The 22,679-nt window shown below is 31.8% G+C and overlaps 2 protein-coding genes across 2 annotated transcripts; both read left to right on the forward strand.

The window, feature by feature from the left end:
- The first annotated feature begins 565 nt into the window (after positions 1 to 565).
- Positions 566 to 5,208, forward strand: LOC145607906 (transcription factor bHLH130-like). The gene is made up of 6 exons (XM_081663503.1): positions 566 to 1,646; positions 3,649 to 3,914; positions 4,123 to 4,293; positions 4,371 to 4,436; positions 4,517 to 4,585; positions 4,836 to 5,208. Exons 1-6 carry the CDS (start codon positions 1,235 to 1,237, stop codon positions 4,875 to 4,877), a joined length of 1,026 nt encoding a protein of 341 aa, XP_081519629.1. The 5' UTR covers positions 566 to 1,234; the 3' UTR covers positions 4,878 to 5,208.
- Positions 5,209 to 6,301: 1,093 nt separating this feature from the next.
- On the forward strand, positions 6,302 to 10,663 carry LOC145609637 (ras-related protein RABA4d-like). Its single transcript, XM_081665089.1, has 2 exons — positions 6,302 to 7,019; positions 9,774 to 10,663. The coding sequence occupies exons 1-2, from the start codon at positions 6,793 to 6,795 to the stop codon at positions 10,222 to 10,224; spliced, it is 678 nt and encodes a 225-aa protein (XP_081521215.1). The 5' UTR covers positions 6,302 to 6,792; the 3' UTR covers positions 10,225 to 10,663.
- The last annotated feature ends 12,016 nt before the right edge of the window (positions 10,664 to 22,679 follow it).

Here is a 22,679-nt window from a genome sequence, read left to right on the forward strand (position 1 = left end):
AATTATAAGACAACTATACCAAAATAATTTTAGCACAAGTAAATAATAAAAAGATTAGTTAGTGTTATAAAAAATAAAATAAAAATTAAGGCCCGTTAGCCCGCGGGCAAGCCCGACCCATTTAACAAGCGGGCATGGACAAAGTATCAAGCCCGCATAAAAGGGTTCGGGTTTGATACATAAAGCCCGTTGGACAAAAAAATAAGCATAGGCCCGGCCCGCTACCCGTCCAAGCTCGTAAATGATCACCTCTATAAGGGATGTACGGTGCACCCAAATATATATAACAGTCTCTTCATAAAATTTAAAAAACATACGGTAAAATTTAAAATAAAAAAGAATGGTTCCTAATTTATGTTAAAACAAAAAGAAAAAGAAAAAGAAAAGAGTGGTGAAGGGTGGCGGCGGGATGAGCAAGACATGGAGACAACCAAAGGAGAAAAGAATAAATGAAAGATATGCTTTGCATTTGTGGAAACTACTTCCTCTTTAGGAAATACATTTTCAAAACTCTCTCATCATTTTCTACATCAATTAAATAAAAAACCCACAAATTCTCCTTTTATTTTCATTTTTTCCTTTTACTATTTTTAATTTTTTGTGGCTGTCTTCTTCATTGTTATCACTTTCATCAACCCACCCACCACCTCCGCTTTCTCTTACCGCCTCTCTCTTTCTCCCTTCCCTTTGCTTTTACTGCTGCTCTCATTTCATATCGCAAATACGGAACTTTGGTCGATTTTAGGAAAATGATATACATAGCGCTAACAATCTAACATAATATTACTATCTTGTATTTGTATGTACCTCTCATTATCTCCTAAATCTAGCGATTAGATTTGGTGTAGACAAAATCTAGGCCCCCTTTGTCCCCTCCTACTTTTATTCACTTCCTCTCTCCCTTACACCCTTTCAATCCTAAACTTACCCCAAATTATGACTAATAAGCTATTGCAGCTATTCTGAAACGGAGGGAGTATAACATATCATTGACCCGTGTCAACTTTGTGCTCCTTTTTCCTCTTTTTGAGGTTTGTTCCAAATCCTTAGATCCATCACTACTCATTTGGTATCAGTGGTGATTATAAGCTAAAGTCAACACTTATTGTAGAATTTTTCCGATTATAGAAACCTTTGATTATTTCTTATTACTCAGTTATTTTTTTCCGGTCATCTAAAAATAGTAAGGAAATCTTTGCAACAATACATACTTTCCTCTTTTAGCTTTTGTGTTATGGATTCTTATATCGAACCTCAATTTCTTAGTCATAATCACCCTCATAATCATCATCAACAACAGCAGAATAATTCCGGGTTATTGCGATTTCGCTCTGCTCCAAGTTCTTTATTCAATGAATTAACCCAGAATTCCAGTGATTCTGAGAAGTTTAATGGCAGAATTAGTGATGATTTTTTTGAATCATATGAAAGAAAGCCTCAGAATCTAATGGTAGGCGTTGGCGGCGGCGGCAACGAACAGAGTAGTCAGTTGCCTCCTCAGTATCCGAAGATAAATACTTCAAGTTCAATGGATAGATCAACAATCAATCTCTCGTCGACGAGACAGGGTAATTGTGGTTTGAATCTTAATCGCCAGAATAGCTCCCCTGCTGGATTCTTCAATCATCTTAATAACACCCAAAATGGTAACTTTTTCTTATTTTTTTTGGTTAATTTTTGCAATGTTAGTTCAAGTTTCTGGATTGAGTATTGGTGTTATGTTACTCCGTATGTACTATATTTGTTCGGATTTAGTTGTCATGTTGATAGGAATGTTCGATGCAAGAAGAGTTCCACCTTAATAAAAAAAATTATTCACTCGTTACATATCAACTTGACAATTAATTTCGAAAGTAAATAGGGATTAGCCAATTAGCAATAATACTATAAATGCTAGCTAGCTTAATTGTGTTAGCAAGTTAAGAATGATTTACAATTGAGATTAAATCCTGTCTACACGATTATTACTGGAGGCTCACTCTAAAAAAAAAAAAAAACAATAATAAAAATAGTGGGTTAGCCGGTAAGGTCACTAAAATGTACAATACATAGTACACCAGAGTTAATTATACATCCTTATCCTGCCGCCTTAAGATAGGGGCTTTTTTTTAAATTTTTTTTTATTTTTATTAATCACAAGATGCTATGAGATTTAGTTTTAAGTCTTGGATATCACCTTTTAAGAATTTAGCCCATTGCCAGATCCAGGAACTTAACTTAGTGTGGACCGTAAAATATAAACTTTTTCAATGGAGGCAGGCAAAAGCAAAAAATCAATTAACAAAAAAAAAAAAAAAAACCTTATATAAATGTGAACAACCAACTTTGCTTGCCCATTTTCTATGTTATTAGTTACACGACATCCTTAAAATTTTGTGGGCTTGGGGTGGACCATGACCCTAGTAGGTCCGTCCTTAGATCCACGTATGCTTTAACCAACTAAAGTAATTAACAACACACATATTGTCCTATCTTGAGATTATTATTGCTTATTCTTCTAATTTAGATTAAACTTAATACAACATATATCTTATTTAATTTTATAGGACAATTTTAATATGTGGAGTAGGACGCTGGTTTTGGTGTTCCGTAGAGGGTTCACTAAAATCTGTTTAGATTGACTTGCTATATAACGACTCGTAGTTTTGTACATTACTTGAAATCTTTGGTGTACTCTACATCATATCGACATGACATGTTTACCAACGCCCAAGTTTGACTATTTATTTCGTATTATAATCATCTATATGTAGAATCTAATAAAATTTGTTAATTCGTATTATAATTTTAAGGTGAATATAATGTTAAATCAGCCAAAGTGTGTAGTAAAACTGAAATTATAAAGTACTAATGTAAGTAGGAGGGAGAAATAGAAGAAGAGTTTAGGCTAATTGCAGAGCAATGTATAAAGTTTAAATCTTGAGGCAAAAATAAGGAAAGCTGCTAGGTTTAATCTTAAGTTAAAGAAGGCCCGAGAAGGCGAAACTCAAACCGTTACTATTAAAGTATTAATAGACAAGATGCAAAAAAAAGTAGAAATGGCTTTTAGTAGTAACATCAAGGGACCCTTTGTTTATGGACCAATTATTAGGCAGATTTCTATTTCTATCCTTGTTTCAAACCTTTGTTTATGGACCATTTATCTTAAGCTATTAATCCCATTTCATGCAATATCTTAAGTTGGTCACGTTAGCAAATCTTGGTGGTATCTGTTCTTGGTGGTAGCCGTACTTGTGATTACTAGAAGTACAGATGAAAACTGATTTCAAAACATAATTATCTAGGTAGATTGCTCAAGATTGTCCGCTTGATAAGTGTGCATTAATAGTTAGAGATGTCACCGGCTTGTAGGTTATTATGCTTCGTATAGTTTTGACATGTATTGGAGGTTTAATTAGAGAAAGTATTTGGATTAGCAGTTTGATCTTATCTGAAATCGTACTCAATGGCTGTGCTTGGATTATGTTGAGATTATAATTCCATATATGCATTGTGTAATTGTAACTTACTGCAAATATGAACAATTCTTTCGATGCATCTACCTCTAATCTGTGCCTTCTTAACGAAGTTCTGCACTATATATGTTAATGTAGAAGTCAAGTAGTATATTGATTAAGTTGTTGCTAAACTCTTCATAAAAACTTCTAGGGTACACAATTATGAGGGGTATCGGAAATTTCAGAGTAGGGAATGGTACTAGTGGTGAATCTAGTCCTCGTGCAAGTAGGCTGAATATGAGCCTTTTGCCACGAATTCCTGAGCTCGGAAATGAAATTATAAAGGAAACAAGTCCAGATGAAGGGAAGTTCAGGAACCACGAAAATGATGCAGGGTTTGACAGTACTAGTCCCACAGGATACCCTTTCGTTCCTTGGAATGATTCTACTTCAGATGCATCTCTTCATCTTTCTGAGGTAAATATCTTAACTAGAGGAATGTTCCCTAACTGTATCAATCAATCAATCAATCAAAGCCTTGATCCCATAAGTGGGATTCGGCTACATTAACCAAAATTGATTATTCCGTGTGGTCATCCACAAAAATCTAATATTTCCTTACTGTACTTAATTCATACTCCTTAGATTGATAGTTCTCTAATGATGATGCTCAAATGATTACTAGAATGGTAGTATCACAAGCCGGTCTGCTGGATTGACACATCATTTGAGCTTGCCTAAGACTTCGGCTGAGATGGCTGCTGTTGAGAAGTTGCTGCATTTCCAGGATGTGGTTCCTTGTAAGGTCAGAGCAAAAAGAGGTTGTGCAACACACCCTAGAAGTATCGCTGAAAGGGTAAGCTTAATACGATTACTACTTGTAATGAAATTAATCATGATACCAGATACTGACAATTATATGTCTGATTTCAGATGAGAAGAAACAGGATCAGTGAACGAATGAGGAAATTACAGGAACTCGTTCCAAACATGGACAAGGTTGGTCCATGTTAAATGTGCCTCCAAATTAAGATGTTTCTTTTATAAAAGCCTAATAATATTTCTGTTTTCTGATATAGCAAACCAATACATCGGACATGCTGGATTTAGCTGTTGATTATATCAAAAATCTTCAAAATCAGTATAAGGTAAGAGAAATTTGTTCTCCTAATTTCTATTGTAATCATTTGCACATTGGATTAGTGTTTTCTTTCAATTCTTAGGAAAATATCCGGCTAGCTAATAGAGGGCGAAATGGCAATTGTGTCGTAGCAATTTTCTCATCAAGGATGTTAAATATACTAGCTCTGTAAATGGATAATTCCTTTGTAAAAAACAACCAAAATGGTCTTGGGGTGTTTTATCCAACATATATTGACAGTGTTCGTCTGTTTGCAGGTTTTAAGTGACAGTCGAGCCAAGTGCAAGTGTGTTATCTAAATCAACAATTCTCGACAGCATAGCATAGTAATAATCTTATTCCCTTGCAAATCGATGCGCTTAGATGGGTGATCAAGAGGAAGCAATAGCAGCATGGTAGCATATATACATATACTCAGTAATATGTAGGGTATTTTCGACTGTACTTCAGGTTCTTTCTGCTCTCGTCCAAAGGATGTGGAGGATCTTTGTACCTTGTTAGCAGTGTAGATTTTGTTGAATTATTATTGCTAAATTTCCATGTATGTGGAAGAAATAATAAAGGATCATAAGTATGCAATTAATCTGTATAGAAACTAGCAATTTCCTTACTAGGGATTTACGTATCTCAATAATAGGATAATTTTTTTTGATTAATTAATTATCCAATTTTGATATCTTTGAGGCACAATCAACTTGCTTAGCTATTGCAACTAACTTGATGATTGTGGCAATGAAAGTTTAAGAAAACAAGAACCTTGATAAGTGCATAGTTTGATTGCTGTCTGGTTGGTGAACTAAAATGACATCATGGTATGAAAGACTAGAACAAAAAATTGATCCCCTAGAACAAAAAATTGATCCCCTTGGTCCCTTATTGGACCATTTGCTTTACACGATTTCTACAAACATTTAATTGATACAATATAAATATACAATTATGGGGCTTTAACCATCAGCTTAAGAGATGATTGTATTTATACTCTATTTTTGATCACTGATACCTTATTTGTGTACGAGTATCACTAAGATTATTAAAAGTTGCTATTTTTAAACGTATGTTTATGTAAATTTAACAAGATTCAATATGTTTTTCCCAATTTGCAATCAAAGTTGAGAAAGTTTGACTCAGTAAAAGAAAATACATTAAAACAAACTACTATGGATGGAGAGAGTGGAATTAGGGGCTTACAAATTAATTAAGCATAGCACAATTAAATATGTCAATTGGTTTGAGGACAAACATTTTGGATTGGATAATTTGCAGGTTTGAATTTATTTGAGTTGGATCATTTCGAAATATGGGTCAAAAAGTGCTTGAACTTAATTTAGAAAAATAAGTTTGGATCTACTCATTGGGTTCTAGTGCTTATTCATTTTACATTTATTCCCTTGATTATTGTAAAGTTGACTTTTGAATTACTTTCTTTTTTTGAAGCTTTGATCTACAAAAATTATCCACGAAAAATAGTTTCCAGCTAATAAAGCTCACGTGCCAAATAAATCAAATCAGTTGATCTTTTAGCTGATCGCATGAGTCCACACCAAACTGATGTCAAAAAATATGCACAATGAAAGCAAACTAATTAGATTAATATGATACTTTTTTTTTGTTTAAAAAAAAAACCAACAAATAAATCCTCGCGTTCAAAGACATTCAACTTTGAATCCGAAATTTATAAAGTGAGTCAAGCTTGGATCACAATATTACAACACCTTGAATATTGGCCATGTTGGCCTATAAGCCCTTAAAAGAGAAGTCAAAATACAAATTGGGCTTCACATTTTATTTAATTAAAAAAAATAATTAAATTAATTGAGAATTACGCAAATGTAATGACCTCCACTCTAAAAATGTTCCAATGGAAGGTAGGAAAAAGCCGTTAATGGGTCCCGCTTCAGCCGTTGCTCTCTCTCCTTTTCTCTCTCCTCTTTTCCAGTTTTCCAATTGATCATCTTCTCTCAAAAAATTTCTCAATTTTATTTGATTATCAAACCCTAACCCTATTCTATCGATCAAACTATCTGCCAAATTTTTTTGATTCTTGATCATAATTTTACCCAGAAATTTTGGTTGTTTGATTTTCGATCTTGGTGTTCAAATTGATTGTGTACAATAAGAAAATCTGCGATCATTTGTTAGCGAATTTGAAAACTAAAATCTAAGGGGATTGGGTTAATTTTTTGAAGATTAGTATTTGATCGGAAAAAAAGAATGTCGAATTTATATGGAGATTTTAATCAGAAAATCGATTATGTGTTTAAGGTGGTATTAATTGGGGATTCAGCTGTTGGGAAATCCCAGCTTTTAGCTCGATTTGCGAGGAATGAATTTAGTGTTGATTCGAAAGCAACAATTGGGGTTGAATTTCAGACAAAAACCCTTGTCATTGATCAGAAGATCGTTAAGGCTCAGATATGGGATACTGCTGGCCAAGAAAGGTTTGCAATATTTCAATTTCTAGCTTCTTATTTGCTAATGTTTTTCATGTTGATAAATTCATTTTGTTATCAATTGTAAATGCCCATTTTGCAGGTTGATCATCATTTTGTTGCATTTTGTTTTGATATGATCTTTGTTGTTGTTATTGTTGTTGTTGCTGCTGCTGTTGTTGTATGTTTGTGGCTTGGGTATTTTTGTATGTATATAGTATGGAACTTATATGATGTTTGGGTCGCGATTAAAGTTTGGTGTAGGATTGCAGCAATTGTGGCTAGCTTTAGGTGATGATTTTGGGCGTTGGAATCAGCCATTTGTTACCTTCATCTTTGGTTTCGAGTTAATTTGGGTGTGTGATTCTCATATATTATTAGAATGTTTAAGTTTCAATTTCAAATGTGGGTTTTTTGAGTTGGAAGAAGTGCTCAAGTTACAAAGAGAATTGAATATTTACTTGATTTAATACCTATGGGTTAATCATTGGAATATCTTGATTCTTCCCTTTATACTGCTGATTTTATTAGAATGCCAGTCGAACATTGTTATCAGCCTTTTGCCTTACTCCGCATGTGTTTCATGTTCGTGATAGAATTAGAGGTGAAATCTTAATGCTGAAAGAGAAGTTAGGTGAAGGATAGTTGGATAAAGATGTGACTTTTGGGTGGAAAGTGGATATCCATCATGATTATTTATGATGTTGAATTGTAAATTTATACTCACCATAATAATAGTAATATAGTCCTCATTCTATCAACTTTTTTGCTATCTAATGTTTATGTGTGACGTTAATAAACAAAATGTGCTTTATGTGGGGAAAAAAGATTTTGATTAGAGAAAGCTAGATATGGCTATCTGTGTTTTTGTAGGAAAGTGAAGTGTCACCTTATCCTGTATCCATCTATTAAATAGTTGGTAGCTAGAAATATGGTCCTGGTTTATCTGTTTGTTTTCAATTCTCGTTTGGCTATATATGGCCTTCATTACTACATACCTTGATATGTGCACATGTTTTATGTGCCCTTTTTAAGTTGTTATCAGTATTCTTTGAATAATAGCTTCTTTCGTTGCGGTAGTCTTAATAAAATGTATGTAGTAATAATTTACCAGAAAAAGAGAAAATTACTTACAGGTCGTTTGTCAACACTAGTATGGGGCCACAACCTAAGGATTTTGTTTGGACAATCTTTGGAGGATCCACATGTTGATGGCTTTATATTATTGCATCTTTTTGTGTCTCTCTTCATTTGAGACTCTTCATCTTACTTGCTAATGTTCTCTAGCTCTTTTGAGGAGGATTCTGAGAACTTTATTTTTAATCTTTTGTGGGTTCACCTGGGTTGTGGACTTGTGGTTCGGGGGCTAACTGGGTAGTGATGACGCTTTTAGCTGTGATTCATTTCATTCTCAGTATCAACAGCTTGTCTATATGTTTAAAACAATTAAATTTCAATTTCCAACATAGCAAGATGCTGACAGTTATTGTTCCAAGAGTGCTGTATGCAAAAACCAATTAGCTCTTACAGTCTTGTTCCATTTAGTGGAAAATTAATTGCCAACATTAAAATCTCCTGAAACTTTCTATAGCAGGGTAATGAATACTGGGATTTTTTCTTTAAACAGCTGTAGAAATCTACTTATCACAAATTCTTTCTCCGCCATTTGCTGGACATTTATCATTCCTCAGTGTTTCCTAAATTGCTCACTTCTTCCTTGTCTATGACAACCATTTTTTTTCTTATTTTGTATGTCATTCAGTGTTTCTTATTTTGCTCATTCCTTTCTTATTTACTCACCATGTTCTGGAATGTGCATACAAAATACAAAGGTTGATACCATTGATCTTAGGGATAGTTCAACAAAAGTGAATTAGATTTGCATAATTGTTTCGAGTACCAGAATGGCAGAACGTATTGCTTTCCAGTTAACACTACTGTCACTTAACTCAGTCTTAGATCTGGACATTAGATTGACATCATTAGTCATTAAACATGTAGACAGCATCGCAATGAAAGAGCAGGATGCTTTAAACGACTGAAACAAGGATGAAAACATTTTGTGGTTTAGTGTAGTGTAAAGATGAAGCTTTAAATTGAGTAAACGTTAGTTGATGAAATTCATCTTCTAGGATATTTACCTTTTACTCTTTCATCCCTCCAAATTCCATCATCCAAACACACTGTAAAAGATTCAGTCAAAACATAGTTTATTGTAGTTGATGAAAACATAAAACGTCTTCTAGGATGTTTTGCCTCCCTATCCCCCATCCAATGACACTTTATGGGAGTTCGTGAACACCAACCAGCAAGGCAGCAACTCAGGAATAAAAAAAGTCAAAGGAAATGCTTTGATCTCAAGACTAGTTTTAGTTGAGAGCTTTCATACGGATTATTTTTGCTGTTTTATTTATTAATTAATTATTTATTTTTGTAAGAGTGATCATCTGAAGTCAATTGGTTTAAAGTTTATCCTTTTGTACTACCTTTATTGCCGTATTCTTATTCTAGAATTTATCCTTTGGATGTATTAGGGGGTTATTTTGATGGTTGTGATGATGATGGTATGTAATTATTCACGATCTCCTTTAGTTTGTTAATATCAATGTTCAACGTATACTTGTTCCTCTAATTGCTCTTTCTAGAGCTTCTGATGGTGTTTTAGTAAAGCTTTTAATGGTTGATCTTAGCTGACGCAAAATGTTTCTATTTCTTGCTGATGATTTTTGGTGTTCTCTTCTGCTAATCACCTCCTCCATTCAGGTATCGAGCTGTTACAAGTGCATATTACAGAGGAGCAGTTGGAGCAATGTTAGTATATGACATGACCAAGCGCCAATCATTTGACCACATTGCAAGATGGCTAGATGAGCTGAGGGGGCATGCCGATAAAAATATCGTGATCATGCTTATTGGCAACAAGTGTGACCTGGCTTCTCTTCGGGCAGTGCCAGTAGAAGATGCGAAGGAGTTTGCTGAGAGAGAGAATCTTTTCTTTATGGAGACTTCTGCTCTAGATTCTACCAATGTTGAGACGGCTTTCTTAACTGTTCTGACTGAGATATACAGAACAGTCAGTAAGAAGACTCTTACTGTCAACGGTGATCATGATGCGAGCAGTAATGCAGCTCTTCTTAAGGGAACCCAGATTATTGTTCCAGGCCCTGAGATAAATAACCAAGGGAAAGCAGGAGGAGGAGGTTGTTGTACTTAAACTGTCGCTTGGATTCTTTTTTTCTTTTCAAAAATTTTTGGGCGTAAAAAAGGTTGTGACAGGGAGATTCTATAGCACATAGTGACGAACAATTGAATGAATTTAGGATGTTATGCTGTATAGATCTTTAAAATCTTCTTACAAAGATATATCTTCTTCAGAAGAAGATAACTGGTATGTATTTCAGGATTCTCATCATAGAAGTTGTTTAAAAAAAAAAAAACAAACCAAAACTTCAGGTCTTTTTAGTGGATTCTAGGAATTGAGAAATATAGTTAAAAGTTTATACTTTTCTTCCTTGAATTATGTCTTTGGGGACTTGGGGTTAGTTTCATTAGTTTCCTTTTGAATGTAGGGGCTGTTAGCCTGTTACACTTCTGGATCATTTTGAGTTCACATTATGTATTATTGACTTATATAATATGCATCCAATATTGCTCAGTTTTCGATAGCTAATTCTCAATTTTTCCTTGTTTAATATTGTTTCTAGTTTGTTCAGCCGCAGAACTGTTGGCTACTGCTACTGCTACTGAATCATGTTTCCAGTATGAAATGAGAAAGAAAATACCTGCATAAATCAAACCATCACTATAATGTAGCTGCAATTGCATTATTTCTCTGAATCAAATCGTTGTAGTTAAATCTCATTTGGTTTAAAATTTGTACTACATTCATATGGTTATGCTTCTTTATTTAGCCTTTAACATGTGTTACATACTTCCTCTTCTCCAACCTGACCACCTATTCCTCCACCACGCACTGCTGGTGACTGCAACCCACCACCTGCACCAACCACCCCACGAACCCCTCTCGTTGCTCTTCACTGTGCAGCCAGCTCTCGTTCCCCCTCACTCTCTCCTCCATGTTGCTACCCTAGACTACTAGCCACCTGCAATCAGGCTTGCCACCTAACACCGCCCCTCTGCCCAGGCTGGTGGCCTGCACAACCCCTTTTCCCCCAAAAATTTCCTTGCTAACCCTCATGGGAGCTTTAATATCCGAATATTATGTTGGTGTCAAGGAAAGCAGCGTGAGGATGTTCGTGGGAGATGAAGTTGGAGTAGTGTAGGATAAGACAATGGTGTGGTGTAGGATAGAGTAGGGAGGTGTTGGCAGCAAGAATGTGGTCGTGGTCGTCTCAGCTATTGCTTTGGGGAGGTTGGTGCTGCTGCTATGAAATTTTGTGGGGTGTTGTTGGTTGTGAAAGAGTGGTGTAGGTTAGGGAAATGATGTGGTGGAGGGTTAGGTTAACCGTGGCATATTAATGAAAACTAATTCATTTCAACAATTCAACCTCAGCAATGTCATTTGTGGATTAAAATACTTTATTAGGTTCATTTTGTGATTAAAAAAAAAATTACCATTATTATTCATGAGTAGCAAAATTTATGGACAATCATTGAGAATCTATACTATATATTAAAAGGCGTTTATAAAATTGTGTATGTGCCACGTGTACCCCTTCTTACACCCGTAAGACGCCACGTCATCATTCAACAAGATCTACCATCATGCCACATCATCATTCAAATATCCAAATTAAATTAAAAATGCATGCAAAGAGATTCAAACCTAAACTTCATTGAATGAAAACTACATGCATTACCATCTTAGCTAGAATTAAATTATAATCTATATATCCACATTAATGTATAAATACATATAGTACAAGTATTATAATGTAATATAAAAATAAAAAATAAAAAAAAAATCCAAAATGAGTTATTACTGTCATTATTTTCTAATTTACCACGTAAAATAAATTATGAAGTACGTCTTCTAAAGCGTCTTATATAAAATCGAAATTATTCAAAGTATTACCCGGGACAAAGCCCGAGCCACACACTAGTTTCTCTATTATAAATTGAGTAGTATTAATTTAATAATTTCTCTATTTTGGGTAGTATCTTCTTAAAAAAATAAAAATAAAAATAAACAAATAAAAAAAAAAAAAATTGGGTAGTATCAATTTATACCCAATGACAAATTGATCTCATTTGAGGAGTGAAATTCGGGATCTATAGTAGGATAAAAAATAAAATTAATAATAATAAACTTTCAAGGTTTTTATGTACTTCATCCATTTCTAAAGAAAAAGTCTTATCACTCTTATGTGTTTTTTTCACACATCTTGAGCAAGGTGGATAAAAAGTAAGATGAGTAGGACCTTTTTTTTTTTTTTGAAAAAAGATAGTAGGACTTTGTTGATTAAAGGTGAATAATATACTTTTGATTAAGGCCTATTTAAAATAGGTATTTCATTTCAAATGATGGATTTGGCCCAAATCCTTTGTTCGTGAAATGAATCCAAAGAATTTGAAATTGCATTTGATCCAATTCCAACTTACTTACTAAACCTCTTTACAACTTGGATTTAGAAACGATTTCATTTACCCTACTCGTATCATATAATTAATATATAAAGCTTTGAATAGAATTTCAAGATAAAATTATTAGTTTAGAGTTTTATTTTCGATAAAATACCAATATTTTATATGTACAAAATGAATTATATTTTTATTCAAAAAAAAAATATATTAAATTTTAACTCTCAATGATAATCATATAAAGCTAGTTTTTATATAGAGCTAGTGTGTACTCCGGGCGTTGCACCGGGTTACTACTTCAAAAAAAATGTAATCCAAAATCCCATTGTTGAAGATATTACATTTTTAATGTTTAGGAATTGTTGAGGCTATTCCTCTTTATTTATTTTTTTTCAGGCTAATTTTTTTTTTATTTTTTTTTATTTTTTTTTGTGCTTACTTATACATATATTTATTTATGTGTATATAGAACACATAAATTGGCCATGTCTCAGATGGTAAGGTGTGTGATCTTGTAACCATGAGATACAATGTTCAAACCTTGTGGGATGTTTTTTTCTTATTAATAATGACATGGAATAGATGTTGCAATGCTAGAAGTGACATGGCATAATGGTAGTTAAATGATGACGTGGCGCAATGTGGTGCAGATTTATGTGACACATAAACATTTTTAGGAACGCTTTATAATATATAATAATAATAATAATAATAATAATAATAATATAATAAAGAGTATAGATATTCTTTAGAGTGAAGGGAGTAGTTCAAAATGTATAACATCCATTTATAATATATTTTAATCGATTATAATAGCTCGTAGTTCACAATTAGACCTGTCAATTGGGGCAGGTCACGAGCCATTTCGAATCGGGTCATTTTAGTTGACAAATTAAGATATGTTCAACCCTATCCCAAAGTTTTGGGTTCGGGTCAACCCAACGGAGTTAGAACAATTTTTTATTTAATTTAGTTTTGTTAATTTTTTAAAAAAATTTCATATATTTCATACTTATTTTGTTTTGTAAATAGGTATATAATCAAACATTTTCACCAATATTATTATTAGTTATTACATAGTTTAAATCGTCATAAACGCACATGAATTCCTAATTAATTTTGTATTAATGATATATTTTAAAATATAACATATAAATTAAAAAATTCTTAGAATTTAATAAACAATCCGGACATTACACGGGCACAAAACTAGTCAAATACTAGGTTAGGTCCCGTGCCATGCACGGAATTTTTTATATTAACAATTAGTTTTTCTAAAATATTATACGGAGTAACGAATTAATTAAAAAAGAGCCTATAATGCATTTGGTTAATTATTATAAAATAGCCTATTAGCCAGATAACTACTTTTAAAACGCATTTGACAACATGTATATTTTCATTTATTTAATTTCATCAACAAATTGGTACAATTTTCTTGTTATTAACCAAATGAATTTCTTTAAACATTGTACATTAGTACATTATTACACTATGTAGTCCGTATGTATGTTATAAATTATATGTGAAGACTTGTTTATTTTCCATTAAGTTTGACTGTTAATATTTACTTCGTATTTATTTGTAAAACTAGATACATCAAATCTTTGATTTTAAATATTTTTTTAATATTTAAAATTCATATTACTTTCTTGGAGCTTTTTAACGTATAATTAAATAAAAAATAAAATTATTGTTGTAATAAGTAGTACATAATATTTTGGCACAAGTTATGTTAAGAATATGATTTACTATTTTTTTTTACTTAAGTTTATATAGTTGTTAATGCATATATTATGGAAAGGCATATCAAATACGGAGTATTTTATTTATGTATTATGTTGTAGTTTGCTATCTTTTTATTTATGTATAAGATTTGTCAAATATTTTATTTATGTATTATTTTGGTATTTTTTTTTATTTAAGTATAAGATTTATTTCTTAACTAGTTTAAAACCCGTGCTATGCACGGTTTTAAAGTACAATAATACTTTCATTATTCGTTAATTTAAAAACGTGTAAAACGATATCATTGTCTGTAAGAAAAACATAAAAAATTATCTTAAACATTATATTGTGATATTTTATATTACATGTGAAAAGGAAGGAATACAGAGTAATAAGATTTTTAGTATTCGTAATATCAAAGCTTAATCTTATTAATTATATAGTATTATGGTTGTGCATCATTCCTTCTCTAAATATAAGGTAAAACTTATAAGTTCAGTTCAGCTCCAATCAGTTCAGTTCAACTCCAATCAGTTCAGTTCAGCTCCAATCAGTTCAGTTCACCTAATTAGGGCCCGTTCACATTTACTTAATTTCAGTTCAGTTCAGCTCCAATCAGTTCAGTTCAGCTCCGCTCCAATCATTTCAGTTCAGCTCCTTATTTCCCTCTCTCATAAAATATCCATTTTAGCTCAGTTCAGTTCAGTTAAGCTCTAATCAGTTCAGTTCAGTTCAGCTTATTTCAGTAAATATGAACATGCCCTTAACAAAATTTTTTCTACAACCAAAAAAAAAAAATTAACTAAATTTTAAGGGGGAAATCTTTTATGAGGTAATGTCAAGTGTACTTTTGGGATAATTATGGGGATTACTTTAGTATATTGTATAGATGATTTTTTTTTTAAAAAACAAAAAAAAAAAATCTAAGGGACACACAGAAAATGACACGTGTCATTGCTGGTGTGTCTTTTAGTATACTATATATATGAAGTATATACTAGGTTAGATCCCGTGTCATGCACGGTTTTTCAACCTTTGTCACGGAGTATCAATTTAAAATCTATTTTTTTTTATTTTATCTCAAATCAAACTACTTAAAATATATTTTTTTATTTAATCTTTTTTGAATACATATTATATTGCTTTCTTCTATTTTGAACCTTGATAACATTATATTTATTTCAAAAGTAATTACTAATATAGAAATTTATTTATGCAAAGATATGGTTAGATATTTAAGTTTATAAATATAATATTCTACGATTTTTTTCCTAAATTTTGGAAGTAAATATTTTGCGTATATTTTTTATCAATTTTTAAAAAGGTTTTTTTTACAAAAAAAAAAAAATATACTAAGGATACACCAAAAGACGACACGTGTCATTGCTGGTGTGTTTTTTAATATATTGTTATTGATTGATCGATAGTTATTGATAAAGGCTAAAGCCAATACCTTAAATCAAAATTGATATATCACGATTTCATGTCAAGTCCTAATTTCATTTCCAGCTAATTTCATATCCGGTTCCTAAAATTTTGATCGCAAATTAATTTGAAAATCCCTAAATTGGTTAAACGTGCTGGTCGTGGCCGTCTTTTGTGCAATGCCAGCAATTACTCGTATACGTATTAATCTGGCGCGCCGGCGCGGGTTTACGTATGGAATAAAGAATTAATGCACGAGATTTTCTCTTATTTATCAGATATTGTAATGATCAATAACGAGCATAGCAGCAAGTCAGGAACAATAATCAATACGGATCTCCCAAAGGATACGATATTGATATTCTTTTCTTATTTCTGATTTTCTCAAACTAATGCATGATTAATGATCATATCTCATAGGCACGTCATACACGACAACCTTTGTACAAATAATTTTAGAGTTTTTTTTTTTTTTTTTTTTTTTAAGTTCGATGATCAATAAGTTAACCTTAATTGATTCACATGTTTATTTTATTAATTAGTACTCTTGATCGTGGACTAAGCATCATAGATAATTATTCTTATTAGTATTAAGCATACTCGGTATTATCCCGTCTTAGTTAATTAGCCAGCGTACGTAGTCTTTGTATATTAGTCAAATGATTCGCCAAGATTATAGCTGGCTGACTATATAATACTTCGTATACACTATGTAACAAGATTATAGCTGGCTATACTATAAATGAATGGATCAATAAGCAATCTGCAATTCCATTTTTTTTAATGGTTATTGATTCCACGTAATATTGTACAAGTGAAACTATGAGAAATGATAGCATATATACCACAAACGACATATAGTACTACAATTGATTCAAATTTGCTCCTTCAAAAACTCGATCATGAAGCATTTTATTTGCAAATTATACATACTTATTGATACGAAAATTAAATCTAGTTTTTTGAGTGTAACTTAAATATCGATGAATTCAAATTAAAGGATAATCCAACTATCAATATCTGGATACTATTAAATTGTCATTAAGTTGACGGTTGTTATTCTTATAAGAACTTTTTTCAGCACATACAAGAACGTTTTTTAACCTTAAATTGATTTCACAACACCCCCCCACCCCCACCAATATAATTAGATGATGACAAATTAATCCATCATTATAATTATTATTATTTCTAGTATCATACTTTAATTAAATAAATCAGCTTAGTAAAACACTAAAACTCAGTTTAGCTCAACCCACTTCAATTTCAAGGAATAGGGCCTAACATGCTATGCACTTTCTATTTGAAACTTTGAATCAGCAACTAACTATTATACGGAGTACTTAAACAAATCAAACCTAAAACTCACTAATAAAACAATTCAACATGCATAGAAATTTAAAATCAAATTGTTGAATCAGGGAATTTTATAATGAATTTTTAATGAAATTATACATCCCCATTCTCGCCCCATACCATCATAGTCCTATACTAGTATAAGCAATTGAATTTCATGGAGTGAATGTATAATCGAAGATATTGAATGCACATGGGTTTTAACACTAGACACTTATTAAAATAATAATAAAAAAAAAAGATCTAAAGTTTTTGCTTACTATTAACTCCATTTCAAGGTAGCTAAATGGGGATATAATAATTAAAAATTTAAGGGAAATTTTCAATAATAGTCATTTAAAATTGTGCATTCTCATTGGTAACAAAAATTTTCAAAAATCTCCTAAATAGATTTGAATTAAAATTATAAGTTTTCTTTAATCTAGCTATATTTTAGAAAATTTAACATATTTGACTTTAATATAAATCATGGTTATACCCTCACCACCACCACCACCACCACCTTGACCACTCTCATATCCATCCCCATTGACTGACAACACCTAATACCCTTCCTCATCCCAGACACTCCCAATCAACCCTCTCCCTCCCCTTACAACCTCTCCCACCAACAATGATTTTGCGGGGAGGGGTAGGTGATTTATGGTTTCGGGGGGCGGCCGGGTGTATTCAGTGGTGAGGTTGGGAAAGATCGTGGTAAGGGTATGGTGGTGATGGTATATTATTTTATTATAGCTACGGCCTGTTTTGTTCAGCTTAATTTCAGTTAAATTCAGTTTAGTTCAGTTCTGTAATTCTAATCAATTCAGTTCAGTTTTTTTTTGCTATTTTAGTTGTTTTAAATTATTTGATTTAGCTAATGATATTATTAATGACAATTTAATTTAGGCATGCCTTTGGGACGATCTTTTTAAGTTCATCTTTATGTCTAATGATTTTACAATAGATTAATTTCATCATATGCATTACTTTAACAGTCAAACTATTACAGTAGATTAATTTCGCAGACATTAATTAACATGAAAATAAAAAATTTAAACAAAAAAAAACACTATTAGTGGATTAATTTTGAACCTCATTTTATTTTTCATAATTATTAGTGGATTAATATCATTACTAATTCATAGTTAAAATCATTAATTCATAGTCAAATATTTCAGTTCAGTTCCATTCATTTCATTTCAACTCCGTCCAATCAATTCAGTTCAATTAAGTTGTTTTCAGTAAATTATAACAAACCCTTAATCTATTCCAAGTTAATTTGTTTTAGGTTAATTTGTTTGAGAATTACCAAAATGTAGCTACATTAGAGAAATTATAAATCTAATGTTATTTAAGAGATTTTGGAAAAAGTTTTGCTTTCAATGAAAATGTGCAATTATAATTTTAATGCATAATTTTGTAGGAAATGATTAATGTGTAAATTGTGATTCTTATTACATATGTTTCGTATGAACTACTCCTTTTGTCCTATTATGTAGTGCCTAAACTGCCCATTATTTTGTTTGTTGATCAATGCGTGTCTTTTACCATCAATATACCTTTTTAAAAAAATAAAAATAAAAAAAATGATATTATTAATCTCAGCTTTGGGCCAGTTAATTTTATTAATCCTAACTATCGATTAATTCTAAATAATTCTAGTTTTGGGGGACGTTATTTTATCAGGTCAAATGACCGGAGACCTGATTAAAAGGTAACTTTTTTTTTTTTAAAATGTCACGTATCGTAATTTCATTAGTTAAGAAAATTAAAAAAAAAAAAAAAACCCAGTCGCCTCTATCCCACTGCATCTCCACCGCCTCCCTCCTTAGCCCCTACCGGAAACCACCATCTCCCTCCCCAACTCCACCAAAAACCACCGAATACCCACAAAGCCACCTGCGCGCCGCTTGCCTGCTTCACTCCCTTCCCTCGAAACCACATGCAGCCTCACTCTCTTCCCCCAAAACCACTCGCAGCCCCACCCCTTCACCAAAAACAACCCGCAAGCCACCAGTCTCACCACTCGTAATAATAATTGTTCAAATGGTAATAATTTTTTATATGTTTACAGTTGAATTATTTGGCAAAATGAGAGTACTACAGAACAGTTACGAGTTTTCATAATCGGTTAGTTTTTCGTCTTCTTCTTGTCCAATTATAGTTACTTGGTTTGTTTTTGTTTCATTTTTTAACAGCCAAACTATTACAGTAGATTAATTTTACAGGCACTAATTAACATGAAAATAAAAAATTTAAACAAAAAATAAAATAAAATATGAGTGTTATAATTAATTACATCATTTTATTTTTCATAATTATTAATGGGTTAATATCATTACTAATCCATAGTTAAAAATCATTAATCCATAGTAAAATATTTTTGTTAAGTTCAGTTCAATTTAGCTCCAATCAATTCAGTTCGGCCTCAATCAATTCAGTTGAGTTCCAATCATTACAGTTAAGTTGTTTTCAGTAATTCGGAACAAACCCTAAGTACCATCAAGTTTACCTTTGGCTGATATGATATTCACCCAAAAAAGATGGTATAATGAATACACATCGTATATAGAATAATAAGCGCTTACGTACACCATTTTTTATATGTGGCCGAAATTACTTGTAGGGGGTTACTCGTTTGGTCAGGGGTTACTCGTAGGGGTTACTTATTCAGGGGTTACTCGTTTGGTCATGGATTACTTATTCAGGGGATTCTCGTTTGGTCAGGGGTAAATTACAGAGATTACTTATTTAAGGGTTACTCGGTCGGTCATGGGTTACTCTCACATACACAAAAAATGCGCTAACTGACTGAGTAAGTAACAACCCCTGCATGTAAACCCTGAATAAGTAACTCATACAAATAACCCGTACAAGTAACTCATGTCACACGGTGTAGGCGTATAGCCAGCCACACTGAAAAGTTGTTGAAGCGCTTTATATCTTTCTTAATTTGATATTATTTATTTAGAACTACATATATGACAAGATCATGAATACGTCGGAATAATTTATTCTATTATTTCCCTAAGAAAATACCATTTACCATAAATGATTACTTTGATTATTGTCTCCCATAAATTCATGAAAAAAATTAGTAATAATGGTATACTTGAGCTATTTTCACTTCCATATTGCTGCCAATTCAGATGTGTTGTCAACTGCGTTTTGGAACTAAATCAACCAATACATGTTCTACCTCAAATTAGATTCGAAATTCGAATATTTCATTATATCAACTGTAACTAGCAAGTGGCAACTCTCTTTGTACAAAAATACAAAATCATTGTTATAATTTGCTCGAAACAGCGTGTAACGTTGCATGTAAGCAACTGATTACAAATCTATATATATTGTACAATATTCTTGGAAAACATACAATAATTAATACAGTATATGAAGTATAATTTCACATCTCAGCACAAGTTGCTAGTTAGTGAATTGTTCATTTGCTACATACATAAATTGTGCAAACTTCAAAAAATCTAATGCTAATGGATTCTTACATCATTTCCCACAATAATCCTATGAACAAGCCACTTTTATTTGATTATTTGATCCCAAAAGAATATAATAAGTAAAGGTATATACTAAATAAAGAAGTCTCACTTTTGGGTAAAAAAAAAAAATAATTAAAGGGTAAAAAATTGGCTGACCTTTTAGAACCATGGATATAGCTCTGGATTTGTGCAATTTCTTATAAGGGTTAGCTAGAGATAGTAACACGCTCAAGGCAAAAATTATTTTTCTTTTTGCTCAATTGCACCTTTCTAGCAAAGTACGAGTAATGAACAAAACATTTCTCGAATTTATCTATTTCAAGTACTTTCAAATGTATAATTTGCAATTATTATCAATTTGAAAAAAATGAAGAATTTCTCATAAATCGCACCTAATAACAAATCCAAAGGCCAAATCCATGACACCAAAACGAAGCCCCCCTCCCTTTTTACATCATTTCAATATCATCGGTCATGTAAAATGTGCCCTTCTTAGGGCGTTGTTGTGACCTAATTGAAACTCGTACCCCACATTTGCCCTTGGAAATCCAAGCATTGCTCAAAAGATGGGTTAATTGAGTGAATTGCAAAAGCACTAAAACTCGTTCTAGTGATATGATGGCCTTGATGAAGCAATTGAGGCTTGCAAACACTATTATTTTGGCTTTTTAGGAAAATAGAAAGAATAGAGATGAACCAAATGAAGAAAATGAACAAATAAATTCCAGGGTTGATGGGATTTTCCATAGTTATGTATATGTAAAATCCCAACAATATTGTGTTTATTTGTTTGGCTATACTATATTGTAGCACTATCATATATGTGTTCGTTGCCCTTGCTTTACACCGTATATATATCACGGCCATACAGGACAATTTATTTAAAAATATATAGATGTAATTAACAATTATTTTGAGAATAGTCCAAATTAAACCAACTTTTATTTTATTAATGTTCTTCTACAAAGGTGTAAATGATTTTGGTACGCATGCACCTCGTGGCTCCTAACTCTTGTGGTTCTCACTGTCTCACATCTCACCTACAAACTTGAGAATTTAAAAATAAAAAAAATAAAAAAAATAAAAAAAAATAGTAATAATATTATATATGGGCCAAAATCATGTGATACATGCAATGAAGTGTTCAGTATGGGCATATTTTTTTATAAACTTTTTTATCTATGTATTTACATAAGGAGAAGTATTTTGATATCATTATCAAGCCCTTAATTGATAACATTCAAACCTTAAATTCGAAGATTTATGGTAAAATTTCCATCAAAGGAGTCAAATATCAGCATATGGCCATCCAAAAAAAAGGTTTCAACATGATATTATGGACGATAAGAAATATATATTGTAAGTAGTTTCTAATATTATACTTTGAATTTGTTCTCCTCAACTTATCTTCACCTATTTGAAATTTAATAAAGGTTTTATTATACGTTTATAATGATAAAAAAATGTTGAAGTATTAAAAACAAAATTAAATATATTGGTTTAAAAAAAATTAAATATATTGATTCGCAAATATGAAAGGGTGAAGGTAGGTAGTTGTGCTTGGTATCTTAACTAACAATGGTAGCGAGTAACAATTGGATGTTGGTGAAGTGGTGATTGAGTTATACTTGGTAGGGAGAACTTGTGTTAAAACAAAAAAAAAAAAAAAAAAAAAAAAAACAGTGGTAGTGAGTGATTTTGGATTTTTTTTTTTTTTTTTTTTTTTTTTTTTTTTTTTTTTTTTTGCGGTTGAATTTCAAAAGAGAAGAGAGTATAACCGAGTTTCTGCATCGACATATACATTAATAATAATAATATAAAATAATAAAAACTATTACGGAGTAATAAATCGACTAAACATAATTTAATTTAACTTCTATCTTTCTTTCTTTCTTGACTTTATATATCAGCGTCCATTGAATTCATTAGAGAAAAAAATTACTCCCTCCGTCCCCGAAAGAACACTCATTTGGGTTGATTACGCAGGTATTAATAAAGTTAAATAAAAATTAGTTAAAATATTTTGAAAATATAAATTTACATGGGATTTCTAAAAAAATAGAGAGAGAAAGTAATAAAATTACATGGAAAACCAAATTTTTATATGAAAAAACTAATTTTGCACAAATATTGTTGC

Source organism: Chenopodium album, chromosome 23 (assembly GCF_948465745.1).
Source record: "Chenopodium album chromosome 23, dcCheAlbu1.1, whole genome shotgun sequence".
NCBI classification, from domain to species: Eukaryota; Viridiplantae; Streptophyta; class Magnoliopsida; order Caryophyllales; family Amaranthaceae; genus Chenopodium; species Chenopodium album.